The sequence below is a fragment of the Populus nigra genome, chromosome 5 (genome assembly GCF_951802175.1).
Source record: "Populus nigra chromosome 5, ddPopNigr1.1, whole genome shotgun sequence".
Classification (NCBI taxonomy): Eukaryota; Viridiplantae; Streptophyta; class Magnoliopsida; order Malpighiales; family Salicaceae; genus Populus; species Populus nigra.
The window spans coordinates 17,415,937-17,439,523 of record NC_084856.1 but is presented as its reverse complement, the minus strand read 5'-3'; the positions used below and the strand labels follow the sequence as shown (position 1 = coordinate 17,439,523).

General features: G+C 30.7%; 3 protein-coding genes and 2 non-coding genes across 5 annotated transcripts; all 5 read left to right on the top strand.

Moving 5' to 3' along the window:
- Nucleotides 1-5,856: 5,856 nt before the first annotated feature.
- On the top strand, nt 5,857-7,106 carry LOC133694293 (uncharacterized protein At5g23160-like). Its single transcript, XM_062115782.1, has 2 exons — nt 5,857-6,262; nt 6,376-7,106. The coding sequence occupies exons 1-2, from the start codon at nt 5,873-5,875 to the stop codon at nt 6,928-6,930; spliced, it is 945 nt and encodes a 314-aa protein (XP_061971766.1). The 5' UTR covers nt 5,857-5,872; the 3' UTR covers nt 6,931-7,106.
- A 5,943-nt stretch (nt 7,107-13,049) lies between these two features.
- Nucleotides 13,050-15,031, top strand: LOC133693596 (large ribosomal subunit protein eL42). Its single transcript, XM_062114840.1, has 4 exons — nt 13,050-13,183; nt 13,881-14,060; nt 14,627-14,701; nt 14,789-15,031. Exons 1-4 carry the CDS (start codon nt 13,181-13,183, stop codon nt 14,846-14,848), a joined length of 318 nt encoding a protein of 105 aa, XP_061970824.1. The 5' UTR covers nt 13,050-13,180; the 3' UTR covers nt 14,849-15,031.
- On the top strand, nt 14,280-14,363 carry LOC133695560 (small nucleolar RNA SNORD34). Its single transcript, XR_009842500.1, has one exon. It is a non-coding gene; the product is annotated as a small nucleolar RNA SNORD34 (small nucleolar RNA).
- Nucleotides 14,473-14,554, top strand: LOC133695561 (small nucleolar RNA SNORD34). The gene has a single exon (XR_009842501.1). It is a non-coding gene; the product is annotated as a small nucleolar RNA SNORD34 (small nucleolar RNA).
- Nucleotides 15,032-18,259: 3,228 nt separating the features above from the next.
- On the top strand, nt 18,260-21,339 carry LOC133693507 (ATP-dependent Clp protease proteolytic subunit 2, mitochondrial-like). Its single transcript, XM_062114726.1, has 2 exons — nt 18,260-18,598; nt 20,787-21,339. Exons 1-2 carry the CDS (start codon nt 18,283-18,285, stop codon nt 21,203-21,205), a joined length of 735 nt encoding a protein of 244 aa, XP_061970710.1. The 5' UTR covers nt 18,260-18,282; the 3' UTR covers nt 21,206-21,339.
- The last annotated feature ends 2,248 nt before the right edge of the window (nt 21,340-23,587 follow it).

Sequence of the window (23,587 nt, the reverse complement as noted above, 5' to 3'; positions counted from 1 at the left end):
CCCTCCTCAATTAATTCAAAAATACATATGATTCTTGAAATCTTGTCAGGTTTTTTTTTTAGTTGGAGATACTTTTCCTCTGAAAGATATTTTCTCTTCTTTACACAAGGGGTTTTTAATGCCGTGAGAGGAAGAAGACTTTATATTCCTCCCCTCCATCTAAAGGTAAGAACGAGGGGCTATAAAAACTCATTGGATCCTTAAAGAGAAACATGTTCTCAATCTATATTTTCTAATGTATATTTATATTTAAAATCTCTTTTTAAAATACTATCGTATTTTTTTATATTCAAAAGACGCTAATTTAAGCATCACAGAGTTCTCAAATCCATCAAATAAAATCTTTTATGAGTATCGAGCATGACTCATTTTGGTTAAGAAAAATGAGTTACATTATCAAAATTAAAAATTAATTAATTATCTAATACATAAAACTTGCACCCAGCCAACTTGAATTCCTTGAAACATCATCGCCTACATTAATCAAATGAGAGGAAGAGGACATATGATTCGTTGAGAGCTTGACAAAATAAGCAAGACATGCACCCTTGTGGTTCGTTTTTATTGTGAAACAAAGACCAGTGGTTATCTTTGACCATTACAGTTTGTGTTTCTAATAATTACGTGGAAAATAAAATGCAGAATCTGTAAGTGCTACCTACTATTTAATTGGCAAGAAATATTATAATACGTACGTATCCTAGCTAAGAAGTGTGAGATCAATTTCATGGGCTAATGGGCACGTTATTCTCAGCTAAATTAATTCTCTCCGAGTCTGATTTTAACTGCTGATTGACTCATTCTTAATCAACTGTTATTAATATTCCACATTGCAAATTTATCACACTATGGTGACTTGAGAGGATTCACGTAACATCAAAGTACACAAGCAATTCCCATGCTCATTAAATTATACGTACGGTGCAGTGTTCAAGAAGGCAACGCTGAAGGTGAAGACGTGGACAAGTGAAAACGTGTGAGACCAACAACAAGGCACCGAGTCTAAAGTCGTCCCTACCCGACCAAACAAAGCTCCCTTCACCTTAAAATCATTATCTAGGAAAAACTCAAGATTTTAATATTATTTTTTGGGTTTACTTTTGTTTAAATCGTTACTTTTTCTTGTTTATTTTCCTTAGTTGATAATCAAGGGACGGGGACTATTTACTATACTTGTTCTTGATAGTTTTTATTGGTCTTCCAATAAAACAAAGTTAATTTAAATGAAAGGAAAGAAATTGTTTCATATTAGTATAGATGAGTATTATACACAAAATTAATTAACCAAAAAAAATGAAATTTAGAACATGAAAAAAAAATCATACTTGATTGTGAATTAGAAGAAATCTAAAACAACAATAACAATTTCTATGCAATTCAATCAAATTCACAAGTCTTCAAAATTTATCTATCCAGTAGGGTTGTAATAATTACTAGTAGGGTTGTAATTACCAGTAGGCTGGTAACTGGTAACCATAAGCTTCTAATCGATAGGCAATAGTTTTCATACAAAAAAACAAAAAATATATATGTTTTCCTATCAAGAACCTTCATTATATGGTTGTACTCATAACAAGAACACGTTTATGAATGTAAGTTGTTTTTATTTATAATAAACTTATTTGTTCTTGAATTTATGTTATCTTTTATTGACAATATTTAAGTGTTACAATTTTAGTTTGATTGTAAGTTTGAAATTGTTGTTTAAAGTGTACAACTTTATTGAGTGACTAGCTCTTGGTGCTCAACTTTGAAATTCAAATTTCTCTTAATTGAGGCACACATAAAAAGAACCTAAAATAATTGGTAACCATAATGGAAGTGTCATATTTGTTTCTTTACAACTATAGCATTGAAAAAAATAAAAAAAGTACCAACAAACACTCATAAGAAAATGAAGAATTGGTAGAGGTATATGTTGAAGAAGGAAGTAGATAATTAATTCTTCAAAGAATACAGCCCGAAAGAAAGAAGAAAGTCTCTGCCAATAAATAGATATACAAAAAAAAAATTATAAAGGGGTAGCAGTTCATGTTATTATTAAGAGGTGACTAACTTATTAGCCAGACGAGTAAGTACCAAGAGAATAAAAAAATAATAAGAAGATGAAAGAGAATCATAAGTAAGTTATATTGGTTTAGAATATAGAAAAAAAATATCTAGAGTTCAAAGAAGAAACGCTGAATTCAAGTCAAGGATCAGGGATTGAAGAAATTAAGTGTGATCCAAGACCAGAATGATGTCAAGATATAAGAGAATAAGAATTAAATGAGTTTTAAATGAAGAGAAAATTTAAAATTAGAAACTTCAAATCATTCCAGGAAAAACCAATTGATATAACAGTAAATGAAGGTATTAAAGTTTCTTCAACTGCCCATTAAATCCTAATTTGGGAAATATAATTGTTTATATATTGATGATTTTTATATATGGTATTAAAGGGTAAGACATATTAATAAGGAAAAAAATGAAAAGAATGGTAAATATAGGTTTAATTCCTAACATCAACATACAATTTCATACTTGTGAGCCATGCATTTTGATAAAATGACAATCCTATCTTTTTCTAATAGATTAAAATCTAATGAACCTTTAGTTATTGTTCACTTTGATGTATACGGTCTTTGAATGTTAAAACTCCTAAATGTTTGGAACATTTTGTCATCTTTATTGATGACTTCTCTCATTATAATTATATATATTTTTTGCATAAAAAATTTGATGTTTTGAAAAAGTCTCAATTTTATATAATTGAAGTTGAAAATCAATTAGGAAGGATTATAAAAATTATTAGAACTAATTATAGTGGAGAACACATGTTTGATTTGTTTGATAATTTTTTTAAACAACATGATATTGTTCATCATTTTTTCATGCCTTATTCTCTACAATAAAATAATGTTGCTGAAAGATGTAATAAAACTCTACTTGATATGGTAAGATCTATTTTATGTCATTCTCTTTTTAGTTTATATTGTTCAGGTGAAGCCATAATTACTACTCGATATTTGTTAAATTTGGTTCGTACTAAATCTTGTAATAGAACTATACATGGATTGTGGACAGGAAAAAAACCAAACTAAAATAATTTTAAGAGTTGGGTGATTTTCTGCTCGTATACTCATCCCATCATATACAAGAAATAAATTAGATAGTAAAACTATTAAGGATAATTTTATTGGATACTGTAAAAATTTAAAATGTTGAAAATAGAGATGCAAGATTTTTAAAGGAACAAACTTGATAATGGGAGTCCAAATAAATTGATAAAATTATTTAAGATTACTAAAAAGGATAAATCAATAAATAATAAAAATGAAGTAGATATTATTATAGAGATTTTGGCACAACCACTTGAAAGTCCTTATGATATACTTGATAGAATTCAATGAGAAATAATATCATCTTTTAAGTCAAAAGATCACTTTATTTCATTGAATAAAAAAGAGATTAAAGATTCTTTAACTATTCATAAAGCATTAGCATCATCTGAATCGATAAAATAAAACGAAGCTATAAAAGAAGAATTAGAATTTATAATTAAAAACGATGTGTGGTTGTTGGTAGATTTACCCAAAGATAGAAAATCCATAGCTTATAAATGATTTTTTTAAAAAAAATATAAATATAATAGGTTAATTGATAAATATAAAGCAAGATTAGTTGCTAAATATTTTACAGAAGAGCCCAGTATAGATTATGAAAAGACATATTCACCAATTGTTAAATTCATTCGGTAAGAATTCTAATGTTTATTGTTGTTGTGTTAGACTTAGAATTATTTCATATAGATGTCAAAACAACTTTCTTAAATGATAAATTAAAAGAAGAAATATTCATACAACAATCTAAGATTGTAAAATTAAAGGAAAAGAAATTAAGGTATGCAAGTTTAACAAATTCGGGAGGTGGGGTTTCCTCGAATAAAAAAAATAGTTTAACAAATCTCTATATGGTCTCAAGTAATCTTCAAGAAAATGTTACTATACTTTTCATAATACTATTATTAAATGTGGTTTTATAGCTAATGAATTTGATTATTGTGTTTATCATTAGAATAGTATGGATATTTTTATATTTTTATCTTTATATGTTGATGATATTTTGATTGTTGGTAATGATGTTGCATATATTAATAAATTGAAATATTTTTTGAAATCTCATTTTAAGATGAAAGACTTAGATAAAGCATCATATGTATTGGGTATCCAAATTATTAAAGATAAAAAAATATAGAACTCTATATCTATATTAAGAGAAATATTTAGATACAATATTAAAAGAATTTCACCTGGATAATTCAAACCCAATGGATACTTTTATTCATAAATAAATGAAACTATCTAAGAAAATGTGTCATGTTTATGAAGATAAAAGGAGAAGATGTTAAATACACAATATGCTTAGGTTATAGGTAGTATAATGTATGTCATGCTTCGCACAAGATTTAGTCTTATAATCGTGGAGTTATTCTTGATCTAGGTACAACCACACAATGAAAGTTTTTATGGGAAAACATATATATTTTATGTTCTTTTGGATTATTTCTTTTTGTATGAAAACTACTATTTATTGATTACAATTATGAGCCTACCAGTTATAGCTTACGGGTGATAGTCTATTTTAATTATTGTTTATTGATGTTAATATTTAAGTGTTGCAATTTTAGTTTGATTATATGTCTAGAATTGTTTGTTAAAGTGTAAAACTTCATTTTTCTTAGTTGAGACAAACACACGTAAACCCAAAACAATCAGTGATTTTGAGTTTTATTCAAATAAAAGGATTTTTGTGTAATTTTTCTTGTTTTTATTTGGTAGCTTTTGATTTATATTTTATAGAGGAGTTTGTTATTGTTTATGTAAACTATATAGATAAATAGTGTTATCATTAATATTAATGCTTACAAAAATTAACTATTTTATCTCCCACAAAATCCTAGAACACATATAAAATCTCAGTTAAGTGCAACTACCTAACAGTTAGTTTTATCAAGTTGATGCATCCATTTGGCCACTTCATTCAATGGTTTTTTAAACAATAAACGTGATATATCAATTATTTACATGAAATTTTAGATATTAAATTACTAAAATGCACATATGAAATTTTATACAACTTAATATTAATTTTTAGCTAATAAGATAGTAGTTCAATTGATATTCATTATCTTTTTTTCTTTTTAAAAAATCTTGAATTTAAATCTTTTATTTATAACCAAAATTTCATACAATTTGGATTTCAGTTAAAATTTATCTTCACGTAATTATATTTCCGATAAATGATTCTAAAAAAAAGATTTTCATGTAAAATAATCAGTTTATAATATATATATATATATATATATATATATATATATATATATATATATATATATCCATTAGGTGCTTAGTGGTAAAAGCTTGGAATTAAAGGATTTGCTTCCTCTGTGGTTTCAAATTTGAGTCATATAGTTGCTAATATGATAGTCACTGGTAGCTTACATGGTCGTTAACTTCAGAGCCTGTAGGATTAATCGAGGTATGCGCAAGTTAGTTCGGACACTCACATTAATAAAAAAAATGATACAATTGAAATATCTAATTTTAATAAGTGTGTAAAATGAAATGTTTATAATTCAAATACAAGTAAAAGCTAGTCGGAAAATATTTAAAATGCAAGCAAAAATAATTCATCTATTTACTCGATAAAACTTTTAGACAATAGACCATAAACATAGGAACCATAGAGTGCTTACTTAGATAATGGTGACCCAAGTAACTAACCGTTCCCAGCAGCATTTAATATTCAAAACTCTCCATATACCGGCTTCATCCACTCACTCTCTCTCTCTTTCTCCCCCCCCCCCCCCCCCCCCTCTCTCTCCCCTCCCATGGAGCACGTTAATATCACACCAAACCTCAAAGAACAATCCCATCAATCCAAACCCAAAAGGACCAGAACAATAATCAGCCGTTTCCTTGGATTTTTTGGATTTTCTAGGAAACCAAGATCATTTCCCGAGAAAAAACCCAACAAAATTGATATCCTCCCAGAAAGAAAGAAATTAAAGAGACAAAGAAGTTGGTTTCCTTGGTCATGGTTTTGCATCAAGAGCCCAGGCACCAAAACTGTCCCCTTGGACTCTACCGTGCCTGACAGTATGAGAACTCCTAATGCTTCAAAGTCAAAGCGTCAAAAACCCTTAACCAATCACGGGACGCCCCGTCAAACTCCGGCAAGAGTCAGTTCAGATCGAGCGCCGAAAGGGAGACCGGAGCAGGTATGTGAAAAACACTAACCAAGAAAAATTAGCAATGGCGTATTTTAGCAAAATTTAGCCAACTTTGGCGTAAGGATAACTAGAAGGTAGTTAATTATCATGTTCTGTTTCAGACATGGTACAGGTCTGAGCAAGACATCATCCTCGAAAATGGGAAACCTTCGGATCACGCGGAAAATCAGAAGGACGGCACGAGTAAAAAACGGCTGTCCTTTCGCCGGAAAATAGATGCTATCAGAAGCGGCACGAGCCAACCCGGTTCACCGGAAGTCAAGGCAAAGTCCATTCGAATCGTATCGATAACCCGATCAACATCCTCCCCCTCACTGCCACATGAAAAATCAGCAACAGTGCCAAACACGCTGGGGAGATCCTGGGTCATGGCTGGGAAGCCCCATAAAGAAAATGATCGTCCAAATGGGAAGAAACTTGACCCGTTGGTCGGTATGTCGATTGTTGTTATGACCTTGATGATAATGTTGCTATGGGGTAAATTATGTGCCATTCTTTGTGCCTCTGCTTGGTTCTACTTTGTCCCTCGATTAAGAAGTGAAGACGACGTGAAAAATGGTTTGATTCAAAGAGAATTTAATCTTGATTCCGAGGAATATAAGAAGAAAGTGGTCTTAGAGGGATTCCTTGAGCGCAAACGTCGCTCTATATCATGAGTTCTGGTTGTTTAGATAAATTTTTCACTCTCTCTTAAATGTGCATATTTCTCTTTTCATAAATATTTTTGAATCACCTTGAGCATTTAATTTTCAAGAATTATTTTCCTGTTTCTCAAAATTCTTGATGTATATGACTTACATGTTAGTTATGGCGATGGTTTTTCTTTTCTTTTCTTGGTGGCATTTTGTGTGAATTATCTGTAGAATTATGTCTAAACTTGTCAAAAAAATAGTCAAAGTTCTAGAAGTTTGCATAGTTTCTACATTTTTTTTTGTTTTTTGATTGGCTTTCATAGGTGTCACGTGATGTTGAAATTACTAAAATGTTTCTTGTCCATATAGAGGTTTGGCGGCTAGCTCGTGGCGGTCAGTTACTGCTGCCTATTGCTTGGCAACCCCACCAAACCACTAGGGGATTAAGAAAAGACAAAGGCAAATCACTAGTGTTAATTTTTGCTGATGAATTATATTTTAGTCCCTATAGATTCATAATGTTCCACGTTGGCTCCATCGTTTGACCTTCTTCAAGGTTGATCTCATGGTTTTGAAAACGTTTCAGTTGGCCCTCCACGATTGAATAGCTAACAAAACGTGATGGCGAGTACTGCCCTCTCCTTCATCTTCTATGCTTGCCAAAGCCACCATTGCAGTTCTTAACTCAAAAGGCTCAAAGACAATAGAGCTCCCCTTAGCTAGCATTCATTTACTTGAAGGATTAACATGGTAAAGTTTCAAATATAGAGAGTGAAGAGGAAGAATAGTTTGCTCGATATTTGCTTATGTAGCTTATGCCTTAATTCTGATGGGCAGGTATTTGGTATATATTTGTGTTTGCCCCCCTTCTTTTTTCCAACAGTTATCCGAAAAACACAAGCTGCTTTTGAAAATATGAACAAAACATAGAGTATTCCTAATGGATTTGGTGGTACCAACTCAATTTTTGTTTTAAATAAAGCCCAAATGGATAATGTGATTGCGTTTGAAGTTCGAGTATGTAAAAATGGTAAGAGGCCATGGCTTCCACGTTATCTCTTTTCATGTCGTCTTGATAAAGAGATCAAATCAAATGAAGAAGTTTTGCTAATCTTTGGTTAGGGTCTTAATTAACTTCTTCTAAAAGAGGAAAAATGAAGGGGACTATACTTAAGTAGCGATTTGTACATGCAATGAGCATTAACCGGGGAAAAAAAACGAACAAAAGAGAAGAGGGTTTTACTTTACCTTTCTCATGTTATGGAGTAATTTTTTGTTCTTTTCTTTGTTTGTTTTTTAATCTTTATTTTAATTTTATTTTTTAATATTAAATTTATTAATGATTGAATTTTATAATTTTTTCAATTTATATTTTATACGGTTATCTTCTTTTCATGACCCGGATCATGGGTTTAATGGGTTGACTTGAATTTTTTTTTCTAATTGATTTTTTCTCTCAATTATATCCTTAAACATTGAGTTGATTGAAAATTAAATTTTGTGATTTATTTCAATTTTTTTTCTAAAAGATTATCCTCATCTCATGATTCGGGTCATGAGTTTGACTTGTTAATCCTAATTGACTCGAATTGTTTTTTATATTCTTTTTTAATTGATTTTTTTTTCAATTTTATCTTTCAACACTGATTGATTGAGAATCGGGCTTTTTAATTTATTTTAATTTCTTTATAACCTAGGTTGTGAGTTTGACATGTTAACCTAGGTTGACTCGAGTTATTTTCTTGGATCCTTTTTTAATTGATTTTTTTCAGTTTTATCCTTAGGTTTATTGAAAATTAAACTTTATAATTTTTTTCCTATAGTATTATATATCATGATCTCTTGACCTGGTACGTGGATTAACAGATTGACTCGAACCGATCTAATAAATTATCATCTTAATGTTTATTTAACAACTTTCATCTTAAATATTTATTTTGAATCAATTATATTTTTACATGTCATTTGGGTTGTTTTTTAACTCACCAAAATAATCGAGTCACGTTAAATTAATCCTCATACAATTTAAATTTTTTTATTAGAAAAATATTAGTAATGTCTAAATACTTTTTTGTATTAAAAAAATTAATTAGGTCAAATAATCTAGTAATTATCTAAGCTGGATTGAAAAAAAAAAAAACTTTCACCTTTGGTCATTGTCACTAACTTGTCGCCAGCATCTCTTATATCATATTATATTATTATAGTGTAAACTAAAACTGTTGCTGCTTTTTATTGTAACAACTAATAATGTGGATAACAAACCAGTTTGTTCCTCAAATTTTTTTAATATTCTCAAATTCATCATTTTTAATATCCATTATGTATCATAATATTTTATTAAATCTTAAACAAATATGTACAAATCGGCCAAAAAATCTTTAAATATTACTGATCAGGGCCAAAAATAAATATTGTTTAATCAATAACTCCAGTATATATCTTATCTTGATTAAAAAAAAAAACCTAAGAGATTTACCAAGTATCATGCAAATCAGTCATGATGAAATTAACCACAAGGCTTCACATTAGTTATAGACTAAATTAACCTATTGACAATTAACTATTTATTACTTATAAAAAAAACTACGTAAATTTACATCAAGCATGCTGATATCTAAGACTAAGAGAAAATATTAGATTACTTTGGAAGTAAGAGTGATAAAATTAAAAACATGTAAAGGTAAACATGCAAAGTAAAACTGTAATAATTGTAAAGAAAAAAATAAACTTCATAAAGTAATTTATATAAAAGATAAAGCATAAAATTGTAAATAACTCACAAAGTAAATTGCAAGAAAGATAAATTGCTGAAAAGCTTGAAAGAAACTAACTTGTATTAAAATTTGTATCGAGGTAGTTCAAAGAATTACAATGAACCCGTTTCTTTTTTGATATATAATAATTCTTAGACCTAATTCTTATCCTATAAATTAGGAAAAATAATAGACCTAGAGTGATGCAAGAAGTCCTACCTCGTTCAAACCCACACCTGATGATTACAATCCAAATCAAACCCATTATTCATGGCTAGAAATGGGATGACAAACTTGATTCAAAGCCACGATTAATGGCTAACCCATTTTGTTTTCTATTAGTATAAATGGATAGCCACTCTTCCATTTATGATCCATCAAGTGAGTGAGTGTAGTGTAGTGTGTGATAAACACAAGAAAGAGTTAGAGAGATTCATACCTATTGATTATCAAATATAGGGGTGGTGTAGTGTTCATTTGTTGAGAAAAATATTTAGTGATAAAATTGGGTTTCTGGGTGTTAAGATTTTTTTTTTCTAAATTTTTTTTTTTTTAATCTTTGATTCTATATTTGTCTAGGTATCTCTATGTTAATTGATATCAAAGCTACGCTAAATGGTATTAAAGTCCAATAATTCCTTGTAGTTAGTTATAGTATGCTATTAAATAATCATAGTTGGTAAATGTCACAAGACAAGGCGTGTTCATATAGATGGTGGTGATGAGGTTCCATCTAAGAAATGAAATGTCAAAGAACTAGTGATTAAGGACTCACATAGATAAGTTACAGAATTACCACATTGATTAGCAATGAAAGACTTATAGAGACAAGCTGTAGAATTAACGCATTAATTGACGGAGAAGAACCCAGAGAAGAGCGACCATGCTAGTTTTGAGAGCCTATTTTAGAGGCATGAGTAGAGGAGACAGCCTCTTAATCGAGATCTACTTGACAAATTTCAGCAACAAAACAATGGTGTTAAAACTGAAGTTCTTAATGATTCTAGTTTTTTTATGGATTAAAATCAACTGTCACAATTTGATAAGGAAGAAGCTCAAGATGTTATTGATATTAAGGGTTGCAAAAAATGGTAAAAATTTTATAAGTTAGGATCTACAAGGATTCTCTAAGAATTATTTGATATTCTAACCAAGTTCTTTAGAGCTAACTTTGATATTGTCAGAGTAATAGAAATTTTAAGCCATAAAAAAAATCATTAAACCACTCTTTTGTACCTTGCTAATAATCTAGTGTTTAAAGTTGATGTTTGATAAATTTTAAAGTGGTTTTATTGTGTTTTAAAAAAGTGTGTTGCTATAAAAGAAAATATTAGTTGATGTTAAGGACAATAATATTATGGTAGATTTTGAATTTAATGTGTAGTTAGGAGATTTTGATCATGCATTTGTATTAAAGAATGAGAAGACATCCTATAAAGAGCCAGAGAGAGTGCATGGTATTATGTTTTGAGAGACTTCTATGCTAAATTTCTTTGTATCGTATCGATTATTTAGTAAAAGAACTGCTTTGGTGGTTAGCGAGAGGTGCTTTTCAATAAACCTAGCAACTAGTTTTACTAAGTAACAATAGTTATTGTTGATGAATATGAAAATAGTTGCTAGCAAACCTCTATATGTTACACTTGCTCCAAGAAAAGAAGATAAAGTAGCAAGGTTGTAGGCTCAATTTTCTTAAATACAACTAGACATAGACTCAACTTTAATTGGATATCCATAAAAACAAGGCAAGAGTAATTTGAACTCGAGGACAAATTTTTTTTATAAAAAAAAAAACTGTTATAGGAAGTTTTACCCCATTAAAAGCCATAATTGATGAATACCTATAAGTGATGACTTGAACCTATCAATCAAACTCATAATTGATTACTAGAACTCTATTCAAAGTCACCCCATTTTATTTTTTATGCTAGCCAACTAGTATAAAATAGATAGACTCTCTTCCTTTTATGATCTATTAAATGAGTGTATTTTAGTGTGTGATAAATACAAGTGAGAGATAGAGATTAGTATCTACAAATTATTAAATATAAGGATGGTGTAGATTTCCTTTATAGAGGAAAATATTGAGTAATATTTTTATACCTGGTTGATTAGAGAACACGAGAACTATGTTCAAATAGAAAACTAAGTTATCTAACATTCTTGGTCGCACTAAAAAATTATTATTTCATGCTTATTCCTATGATAAATAGTGAGTTGTGCTCTTAATAATTTTTATATCTCGGTATACGAAGTGGAGTATAATAAAATACTCTTAATAAAAGATCACCTATATAAGTAAAAAATGTGACCACTTCTTTGAGAATTCTGATAAAGATTGCATTCTCTAAAGCACCCATGAATTCAAAGACATCGTGATCACTATTTAGCGAGTAAATCCAATAGTATTTCACTAAGAAAAGGTTCAAAGCTAAAGTTACTTATCCTAATGTAGTGATTCATTAAATCAGTATCTCTCAACAAATTTTCAAGTTGTTTTAAAACTGGTAAGACATTTTCTATTCATGTGGGGAATTATTGAAAACTTGTTTAAATAACATGGTTAATAGGCATATTTGATACCAAATTAAAAGTGACGTCTACTTACTTTTAAAGTTAAAACTTTGTTAGAGTTTAATCTCTAACATATATATGTTTTTTTAACATAGAATATTAACATGATTTAAATAAATTATGGATGAATAAGAAGTTAAGTTCAAAGAATCCTTAATCGATACATTTTGGTGAAATCCAAAATGCTCTAAAAAAATCTATTCCATATTGAAAAGAAATAATAATTTCCTAATGTATATAAAGTAAGTAGTTGAAAAAAAAAAAGATTTGGCCCAAAAAGAACCCAAACTTTTAGCAGTGAGAGATTCTAGGCAAAGTGGGCTTTAAACTTAAACCCACAAACATGTGTGAGCGTTAGTACGACCTAACCCGTGCTCTAGTTTCAAGCATGACTTGGGCATGAGCCTGAGCCTAAATTTATTGTAAAATAATATTTTAAACCACAAATTTTTAATTTTTTTTCCAATTGAAATTTAGACCCGGGTCAACTTATTTTTTATCCAATCAACTCATGAATATTAACACTTCTTCCTTGTAAATTTGGACAGTTTTTTTAGCTAAAAAAAATAAAAATTAATGAATACTATATTCAAATTTAATTCTTAATTTATAATAATTAATCAAAAATAAATTATAATTACTACCATAATTAATTTCTCAACTTTTATAACTATACCAGTAACGCCACCGCTAGCGAGATTTTAGGTCAATCATTATTACACCCCCACTAACTTTCAAGTTTTCAAGGAACAATATGATTAATTTTTTAGGAAAAATAAAATAAAATTGGTACAATTGGGCCCCGGCCCAGCATTCTTCTCAAGTCCGGATCTGTGATTCGGCCCATAATCTTTGTTGTTTAAAGAAGCTCCAAACCCTAATCTACTCTATTCATTCATCTCCACTTCCTTTGCAGCCAGAGCTCTTCCGCTTCTCCGCCTACAATGGTAACCTTCTCCCCCATCTCAGATTCTCTTTGCGGCAACATTTTTTTTCTTGATTTTTGCATCTGGTTTTTCTGTATCTTTCATTTCTGAGGTCGTTTAACTATAAAAAGATGGAGGCTGTGGTTTTTTTTTGAGGTGGAAACTGTGATTTATAAAGTTTAGATTCATTAGTAATCAAAGAATTTAATGTTGTCTGCTTTGTTCGAGATTTGGTTTTGTACTAGTGAGTTGTGTGTGGTTTTGTTTTTGTTAGAGATTTGGCTTTATGCACGTGTTAGTTGCAGATGAGCTGTGTTCTCTAGAGATTTGTGTGTACGAAAGTATTGCTCTTAGTGAAAGTTTGGTTTCAAGGAGAGCGGAAACTTTTGGGAATGGAGGGCTTGTGGGGCTGGTGGTTTAAAGTATAATGAGATGCATGATTGAGATGAACGGGTGCATGGATAGAGAGAGAGTTGGAATGATTTAAAAATATGGGCTAATGAGAAAAAACAGCGGTTTTATGCTGATTCAAAATATAGTAAGAGTGAATTTAACGTTTGAGACGCTGCTTGTTTGATGGAAAGCCTGTTCCAGTTGCATAATGTATTTGCACCATTTATTTTAAATTGTGGTATTTGAGAATTTGTCTAAGAGGTTGCATCATATTGTTTTCCTTTCTTCTTGTTTCTTTTATTGATTAATGATATTTTTATTACAGGTGAACGTTCCTAAGACTAAGAAGACCTACTGCAAGAACAAGGAGTGCAAAAAGCACACCTTGCACAAGGTCACTCAGTACAAAAAGGGGAAGGATAGCCTTGCTGCTCAGGGGAAACGTCGTTATGATCGCAAGCAATCTGGTTATGGAGGTCAGACAAAACCAGTGTTTCACAAGAAGGTTTGATTTCTTTTTCTCTCCCTAAACTTGGCATACATGAAGTCCCTCCCTCTAGGACAGAGATCAGTTTTTTAATTTTTTTTACCCCATATTGTAATTTGTAATTTTCTTGTATTCAGTGGTGGGAAAAATATTTTATGATGTTTGATTGTGAAATCTTGATAGTGTGTGTAAACACCACCAGAAAACATTTTTTTGTAGTTACAGAATATTCTCTCTGGAGGCCTGTGATGATTTAAAATTTGCCTACATTGTCTGACCATCCAACTGATGACAGAGACATGAATTAGTTCTGAGGCTTTCCTTCTTTTTTTCCCTGCCCTTGTTGGTTGATATTAAAATGAAAAATGTTTACGTTGTACTTGTTATTCCACCCTAAAGCTATCCTTTTATTTTATCTGAATTCTCTTTAGAGGCCTATGATGATTCGAATTTGCCTACATTGTCTGATTGTCTAGCCAATGACTGAAACATAGACTAGCTCTGAGGCCGTCTCTTCCCTCCCGTTTTCCCTCCATCTTAAACACATAGTTGAGTTGTTATATTGATTTCTTTTCATTGAACAGGCAAAGACAACAAAGAAAATTGTGTTGAGGCTGCAATGCCAGGCATGCAAACACGTGTCTCAGCACCCAATCAAGGTTTGTCATGCAAGCGATTTTTTATTGTGGTTCTTACCTTGTGATTTCAATTGTGTTAATGTTTGTTACTGCCACTGATTTCCACAGAGGTGCAAGCACTTTGAGATTGGTGGAGACAAGAAGGGAAAGGGAACATCTCTGTTCTAAGTGCATCATTTTGTTCATTCAGGACTACTTTTAGGTGTCTACTATTTCTAGAACCGAGAAGGCATTATGGGATAGTTTTGTTTTATTTGGTTTATTTAAGACTTTGTATCGGTGAAGAAGTTTGAGGTCATTGTGGAATATTGATCAATGATCATGATGTTAATCAATTTTGAGCTTATAGTTCGCTGTTGTTGCTTAACGAAATGGACCCAGTCGTTTCTTCAGTGCATTCATAAGAAGGGAAAACGCAGTCGCTGGCTTGAGAAGGGGTGAGCCTCGGCAGTTCCTGAGTAACCAATGATCCTGATAAGGCAGAGGAGACGACTGTTGCACCCTCACGCCTATTATCAGTAGAACCACCATTCTCTTAGCTGACTGGCTAGCTAAAACTGCCAGGCTCAATCAATGCCCTTAGAACTGGGTTTACACTCCCCTGATGTTTTGTATTTATTGCCTGAGATGAATTCAACTTCATTTTTCGCTTAAGTGCAGGTCAGTCAAGAAACCATGTTGCAGGTCTGCACCGCTATCAGCAGTGGGCTTCTCGTCGTGATTTCATGGGAATGAAAAATCGTGGTCCCAATTCCCTCTGACAAGGTCCCAGGCTTCCCTGTCCTCCCTAACTATGCGTTCAAATCCGAGTGCTCTAATTTTCATCTACAAACCAGAATAACCAGCATCTTAGAACTATTCCCATTTTTCTCACCTGTTTTCACTATTTTAAAGTTTATACAAAATATGCTTCACTGGTATATGAATTCCTAGCATAAACTCATTATCATATGGTGATGAATATTCTTTTAATCACTTAAATATTTTTATATAATTCGTGTTATATCTAATATTTTTTCATTTATCACTCTTACTAAAACAAAGTGTAATATGATTAAAATATAAAATTTTCTAACTAAGATAATCCAGTGATTTCAAATCTAAAAATTATTTATACAACAGTCACGTGAGTCTTTTTATAAACACATGTGATTTTATCAAATAAGAATCTTATGTAGGTTTCAGATTCACTAATCAAATATTACATTTATTAATCAAATATTTGATGAATATTAAAGATAATTAAGTTTTTATTCAAGGTTAAATATGATTATATAAATAAATTCAATGTCACATACAACTAATCAATTGGCTACGCTAATAGGAGATTTTAGCATCGGAGAAGACAAAACACAAATTATTTTTACCAATACCATAAATTGAACCAACAATAAATATTAAATTGGAAATTATTATTTATGCATCATTTTTTATAAAGGTCAACCAACTAAATGATTGAAAGCCCTTGCTCAATACATGTTTGGGAGTGTAGTAAAAAATATTTCTTAAATGAAAATGTATCAAAATAATATATTTTTTTATTTTTCAAAATTTATTTGTAATATTAACACATCAAAATGATAAAAAAATATAAAAAATAATTTAAAATTAAAAAATTTAATTATATTACAGTGCAAACAAAACCTTAACGATACCAAAACACCTAATAACCATTCACTATTTTACAGGTAAATGGACTCACTTGACATTTGACTTGCAAAGGCTATGATGATAAATGCATGTCAATGAATTACAACACACACACTTAATATAAGGTTTTTGCTTCCTAGTTCAACTCTTTTAATTAAATGATATATTTTTAGTTGTATTATTAACTTGTAATATTTCTTGATGCATAATTTTTTCTTTCATCCACAAAACTTATTTATCAAATATATTTTTAATTGAGAAATCATGAGGCAATACTTTGGGCTTAATTGTCACATCCACCCATTAATGGGCCAGGCCTTTTTCATCCCCACCAAACCCTGTCCATCCAAATTCAACCCAACGTCATGTCGTTTAAAGCCAAAGATTCTCTCCCTTTCAGATTCCAGACTCTACCCTCTCTTCATGCCAAAAAAGGACCTGCACAACTAAATTTATCCCATTCAAAACCCCAATAAAAATTCCTATTTTAATTCTTAACTCGAATTGAAAATAAATTCCAATGTTCCAGTTAAATCTATAATTTTAAAACTCGGTTTGGCACGGTAAGTCAACTCAGGATTAGAATCAGGCAGGGTTTAAAAAAAAATAGGAAAAGAAAAAACTTAGTGTGACCCTACAACCAGACTGTCCCGGTTAACCCCGCAAGACCTGATCAAAAATTCGGTTGTAACTCGTTGATTTTTATTATTTTTCTAGTAAAACGACGTCGTTTTAATTTTTTAAAAAAAAATTGATCCGGAATACCTGTTCAAAACCCGGAATCCGAGCCTTGGACCGGGCTGGTTCTAAAAACAATGGTTAAATCATCCATGAATTATTTTTTTTTGACAAGCAATATAAAAAAAGGTCATTTTATTTTTAACAAGGTTTCTTACTTGATTATTTTTATAACCATTTCATCCGTTTATTCAAAACCATACTATTTCATCTAATTATGAAGTTTTTTTCTTCTCATTCTCATGATTATTAACTTTCTTTATATTTGAGATGAATTAAAATGGTAAATAAATTTATTTTTCATATTATTATTCAAGAATCAAATGCTAAAAAGAGCTCTTAGAAAATAATTTTAATACACATATCAATTCATACATAAGAATCACATATTTAAAACTCTATTAAAAAAGAATTAATTTCAAATTTGATTCAAATAGTTTGATTTTAAATTTAAATTTTATAAATGAAGCATACTATTATTGAAAAGAGCTTTACTTTTTAATAGAGCTCTTTCAATATTAAACAATATACAATCCATTTCTAATTATTTTTTTATCAAGTAAACAATCATTTTATTTTATAAATTATTTACTTCTCATCAAACTAAAACGTTAATTTTTTTTACATACACGTGGAAAGGTAGGATTCAATTTCAATATATATGAAGAATACTGTATAACAATCTTGATATCGAAAGGATATTTTTTTTTTTATAAAAAAAGTGTTATTGTAACTAAGCATTTTCTCAATTAAAAAGTATAGACAATTTTATAGTGTAAGAAAATAAATAAATAAATAAATAATTAAAAAACAGGAAAGACCATAAATATATAGTTAAATACTTTTAAAATAAGCTTATAAATTAATTATACAATCTCCTGCAATGCACTAACCCACCACTCCCATAAAACCAAATCTCCTAATGTTATTAAAAGATACTGTTTGTTTAAAAAATTAATATTTTTTATTTTTTTACTTTAAATCAATATAATTTTAATTTTTTTAAATTATTTTAATATAATAATATAAAAATAAATTTTAAAAAATAAAAAAAATATTATTTTAATATATTTTTAAATAAAAACAATTTAAAAAACAACCACCAAACCTTATACATAACATAAACCAATCTCCTAAACCCAAAAAAAATCCCCAGTTTCTCTCAAACCCTCATTTCCCTCACTTTCTCCAATTTCAAACCCAAATCAACAGCCATGAAAGCCCTCTTTTCCACCACCAAGCTCATCACTTTCACAGCTAAACCAAAACCCTCTTTTCTCTTGACCCCCAAAACCTCTACCACTAGAGCTTATAGTCTAATCCCAATGGTTATCGAACACTCTTCAAGAGGAGAAAGAGCTTATGATATATTTTCTAGGCTTTTAAAAGAGAGAATTGTCTGTATTAATGGCCCAATTAATGATGATACTTCTAATGTTGTTGTTGCTCAGCTTTTGTTTCTCGAGTCTGAGAATCTTTCTAAGCCTATCCATATGTATCTGAATTCTCCTGGTGGACATGTTACCGCAGGTGATTTGATACTAAAAAATGCTGAGGTTTTGATTTTGTTTTAGATGGGCTTTGGCTTAATTTGTGTTTGGGGCGTGTTATCGTCTGTTTGGTTTTGTAGGCTGGTGTAATTTTAGTGTTCTGTTACAGTTTTCTTGGAATTGTTGCGAATTGATTTAAAATATAATCTGATTTGATTCTTGTTCAGTTGTTTATTACTGCAATGGGTTTTTGAGCCCGTTAGTGTTGTAGATTCATTTTGAATTATATTGAGATGCGTTTTAGCATGGATTATTTAGGATTTTGATTCCGCTACAAAGGTCTGATCTTTGTTAGTGTCTTGGATTTTGATTTGAAAAGTTTTAGGTGCAGATGCCTGATTTTGTTAATAATTAAGGAGTTTGAATAGTGTTCGGTTGTATCGAGTGTAATTTGAGCTTTTAGGTTCTTCATGGAGCGGTCAATAGGATTCGTGAATTGGTAATTTGTCTTTTGTGTTCAATTTAGTGGGTCTAACTAAGTGAATCAAATGATTCCTGATTTCCTGGTTGAAGGGGTGGGGCCATAAACAGCAGCCAGTTGTTATAATTGGGCAGGATAGTAGGTGATTTCTTTTGGTGCACTTTGTTTCTGCTTGCTTACAGTGCCTATAAAGAAAAGAATCATGGTAGTCATGGGTTTTTTTTCTGTCTAATTGCTAGTGTTCTTGTATACCATTGGAAGTTGTATTACATAGTGGAAAAAGGTTCTTGATGTGCCATTTGACATGCTTAACTGAATGATCCAACTGAAATGCTTAGCTTATTATGCGATGAGATATGCTGCTAAGAATTGCTTGAGGTCATGCAATGCCTTTCCTACTAAAGCCAATTAGTTTGAATTATCAATGTACTTCTGTCTTTAGTTGCTTATAATTATGGTTGTGTGGAAGGTATTGAGTTAATTTGTATTTTGTCTATAGTATTATGAATGCAGTCAACGAACGTAATACCTGTAATGAGAAAGAAGAGGGACTACACCCATTAGCATTCATCCCAGCGAACGTCAGACGTTCTGTGAGCCTAGACAGAGTTAAACGATCGGGTCAAAGGAATGAGCCTATGAAGGCAGAGGTTTGTTTACCAGCTGTATGTAATATGAGTGAAAGCAAGGACAAGGATCATGAAGCCAAGACGCAAGGAAGCGGTAGAGAGGAGTGGGTAGAAGGAAGAGAGCTTCTAGGAATAAGTGAATTTGACTTCATACCTCGCTAAGTTAATTGAAATAGGGCGTTAAGCTCCTCTCTTAGCGGAATTACCGTCGATTAAAGAATATGTTATTCCACATCTGTGGAGCATCTCTAAGGATGATTAGTTTCATCAGGAACGGAAGGAAGGGCTTTAGTGTTGAGTGAGCAAGGGCATGAAGGAGAAATCCTCTAACTTTTCTTAAAGCAGCCTATTTTTTCAGAAATGCAAGAGAGAGGGCCCAGAGAGAGTTCGCTAATGTAGGAGTGTGCTGCCTAGCAAAGTAGTACTCTTAGCAACTAGCTTTACTGAAAGCCTTAGTAAGTCAGTCTAGCAACTTCCTCTTAACTTAAGAGGTAGGTGATTATATTGAGGTCATTGGAAGAGCAGTTACTGTTGGGACTTTTTGACTGTTCGTGTAATTCTGAAGTAGATGAATTTTATCAGTGGTTTTGTTTCCATTTCCCTTTAGATACTTCCCAAGTGAGAAAGAACTGTTGAATTACCTCACATAATGCACAACTAATGATTTTGATGCAATAGCATGTGAATACTTGTCAGTATAAGACATGTGGCAGATGCTGAGGACTATTTTCCTTTTTCCTCAAGTTTTCTAGTCTGTTGGTGCTTTTGGACTTCAAATTTAAAAGTACTCTTGGCCATGGTGTATATCAACCAACAGAACTTATTATTTAACTTGCAACTGGTTCACAATTCTATCAAGATGTGGCGATTATGAATTACTGATTGCCATCCAATCTATAGAATGGAATTTAACTGCTTTCGCATAGTAGGTCTTACATTGTTAAATGTAGCATTGGAATACTTGTAATGGAATATAGTGTTGAGATAGCTAAATTTATTGTCAATTCGATTTAGGCTGAATTATTTATCTTGTTTAAATATATGAAGTTTTTCAAAGTAAGTAATCTTCTGAGGCATGGCTCAGGTTATAATGTCAATCGTTGTGCTGTTCTTTGCAGGTCTTGCTATTTACGATACAATGCAGTACATAAGGTCTCCAGTTAATACCATTTGTTTGGGTCAAGCTGCATCTATGGCTTCTCTCCTTTTGGCTTCTGGGGCTAAGGGTGAGAGGAAGGCACTTCCAAATGCAACAATTATGATTCATCAGCCTTCAGGTGGGTACAGCGGACATGCAAAGGATTTGACAATTCACACCAAGCAGATAGTTCGGGTCTGGGATGCACTGAATCAATTGTACTGCAAGCATACAGGGAAGCCAATTGATGTAATTCAGAAGAATATGGATAGAGATTATTTTATGACCCCAGAAGAGGCAAAGGAATTTGGAATTATTGATGAGGTGATTGATCAAAGACCCATGACTCTGGTGACTGATGCTGTTGGCGATGAAAGTAAACAAAAGGGTTCGAGCTAGGACTAGAGGGTAAGATCTCAGAAGAGAGGCATTGCTATTTTATTTTTGTGGTGAACTTTTCCTTATTTATCTGATGATTTTATTGGTTATAAAATGTGCTATTTTCTTTGCTTATCATGATTTTTTATTGTGTTTGGATTCGGTTTTGCAAAACAAGTTAATTAAATGGCCACGTTAGCTTTTAGGCACATAAATCTTGAAGAATTCAATTTTCTCTAGTGTTTGATGTGCATAAGATTATCTGAAATAATCTTGTGCTTGACTTTGTCATAGAAGTCATCGATTCTTGTTGCATATCTTTGTACACAGTTGCTGCCACACCTGTACTTCTTGGTTTTGTTATGGTGCATTGGATATACACACGCAGAGGTTAAGCTTTTGAAATATGATCAAATGATGCTGCAGAAGTTCACATGGTCCTCTTGTGATTTCAGCATTAGATGATTAGGGAATCAGGAATGTGGGTCTAGGATGAAGAACCAGGTCATAGTAGTAATGAGACAATTTGTTTTTGCGATTAAAACTGCATTGGGTGCGTTTGGTTTAAAAAGTATTAAATCAATGTTTTTTGTTAGTGCTTTGCAATGGTTTTGATATGTTGATGTCAAAAATGAAAAAAAAATCATTTTTTTGATTTATTTTTAAGCAAAGAACACTTTTGAAAATCACTGTGATACTCTAAACACACACTAATTAGCAGCTTTTATGACACTCTGTAACATGAACCTAACTACTGCATGAAATTAAAGAAATGCAGACGTGAGCTGAGTTTGGATGATGGGTTAGTAGATTTTGGATTGAAGGTTTTTGATGACCTACTTGAAACTTGATCAAACAAGAACATTCTTTATCCTTCTTTGCACTCCATATGATGCATTGGAAAATTGGTTTCAAATGGAGGCCTGAGGGCAGTGTAAACTCTGCTTTTGACTAGTAGAACTGACAGAAAACCAATCAAATTGTTAGTAACCTGATGCATGTATCCCTCAACAAAATTTTAGAGAGAAAATGATTGTAAGATATGGTTTAAATATGTTGATTCCCTGTGTGTTATCATTTTTAGTGCAAATTTTAATTTTAATTTAAATAAAAGGTTGGATAGATTTTTTTGGTGTTTTTTTTTAATAAATGTACCGGGTCAATGGAGGATATCGACTTCTTTTCTTTCTGAAAGCCTTGAAGGATATCCATTACTGGAAACAGAAAAATCTTGAAAAAAAAATCAGACTTTATTTTGATTTAGTTTCTAGGATGATATATTTTATTTGTTTTGTTTTGCGAAAGGGATTTGTTAAACGACATGCATTCCGAAGAATCATATTTTGTCCATACAAATGCTCTGCAATGACACAGACATAACAAATGCAAAAGGAGTTCCTTATTGAAAATAATAATAATAATAAAATTGAGCTAATTGTAACTTAATCTCTATAATTGACAAAACCATTCACTCAATCTTCACAATTTCAAAATTATATATATATATATATATATATATATATATATATATATATATATGTATAATTCCTATATTTTAATTAGTTCATAACTTAACACCTTAATTAATTTTACATTTTTTTCTAAATAGAATGAAGAAAAAATAATTAGAGCAAATAAAAGAATTGTTAGGTAATTTTAGTATTTTGTTCTCTCAACTGTTTAGATTATGTTTGAAATTTTCTATCCAAAATGCAATTGAAATGAAATTGATGGTATTTAGGTAGTTTTAGACATAATACATGTTTTGGATCAAATTTTGAATTACCAAGTTATTTTATTTTATTTGTTTATTTTATTTTATTTTTATATTTTTTTAATAGAAAACTAAAATATTGTTTTGACTTTTATATATATATATATATATATATATATATATATATATGTCACGTTTAAGATCGGATTAGATTAACTACTTTCATGGTTTTTTTATTTGATTACATGTCTATTTACATATATTTTATATTTTATTTGGTTATGATATATTAATCCAGTGTTTATTGGATCGATTAGGCAAATTAATTTATTAATTAATTTAATTTTAAACTCAAAATGAATTATACCGTGGGTTAATTATATGAACAACAACTATAATTTTAAAATGTTTATTTAAAATGGTTATAATATAAATATTTACATGTTAAAATCATTAAAAAATGCTTTAAAAATCAAATGCAAAACGTATTTTTGTAAAAGCATATATATGCTATGTTAAAATGAAGTCGATTTATCTACAGTTGGATCCTACTAAATTAGGAGTAGAAAAATAGAAAAAAATGAATTATTTTTGGAATAAAAAACAGTAAATTAATCGAGGAAGGTTAAGAGTGGCTAAAGAGAGCATTTGATTATTTAAGGAGACCTATTGATTAGTGTTAAGAAAAA

Coding starts and splice junctions, on each gene's coding strand:
- LOC133694293 (XM_062115782.1), top strand. CDS start 5,873: ATGGAGCACGTTAATATCACACCAAACCTCAAAGAACAATCCCATCAA. Junction 6,263..6,375: donor CGAAAGGGAGACCGGAGCAG/GTATGTGAAAAA, acceptor GTTCTGTTTCAG/ACATGGTACAGGTCTGAGCA.
- LOC133693507 (XM_062114726.1), top strand. CDS start 18,283: ATGAAAGCCCTCTTTTCCACCACCAAGCTCATCACTTTCACAGCTAAA. Junction 18,599..20,786: donor TGGTGGACATGTTACCGCAG/GTGATTTGATAC, acceptor TGTTCTTTGCAG/GTCTTGCTATTTACGATACA.
- LOC133693596 (XM_062114840.1), top strand. Junction 14,061..14,626: donor AACCAGTGTTTCACAAGAAG/GTTTGATTTCTT, acceptor TTCATTGAACAG/GCAAAGACAACAAAGAAAAT. Junction 14,702..14,788: donor TGTCTCAGCACCCAATCAAG/GTTTGTCATGCA, acceptor TGATTTCCACAG/AGGTGCAAGCACTTTGAGAT.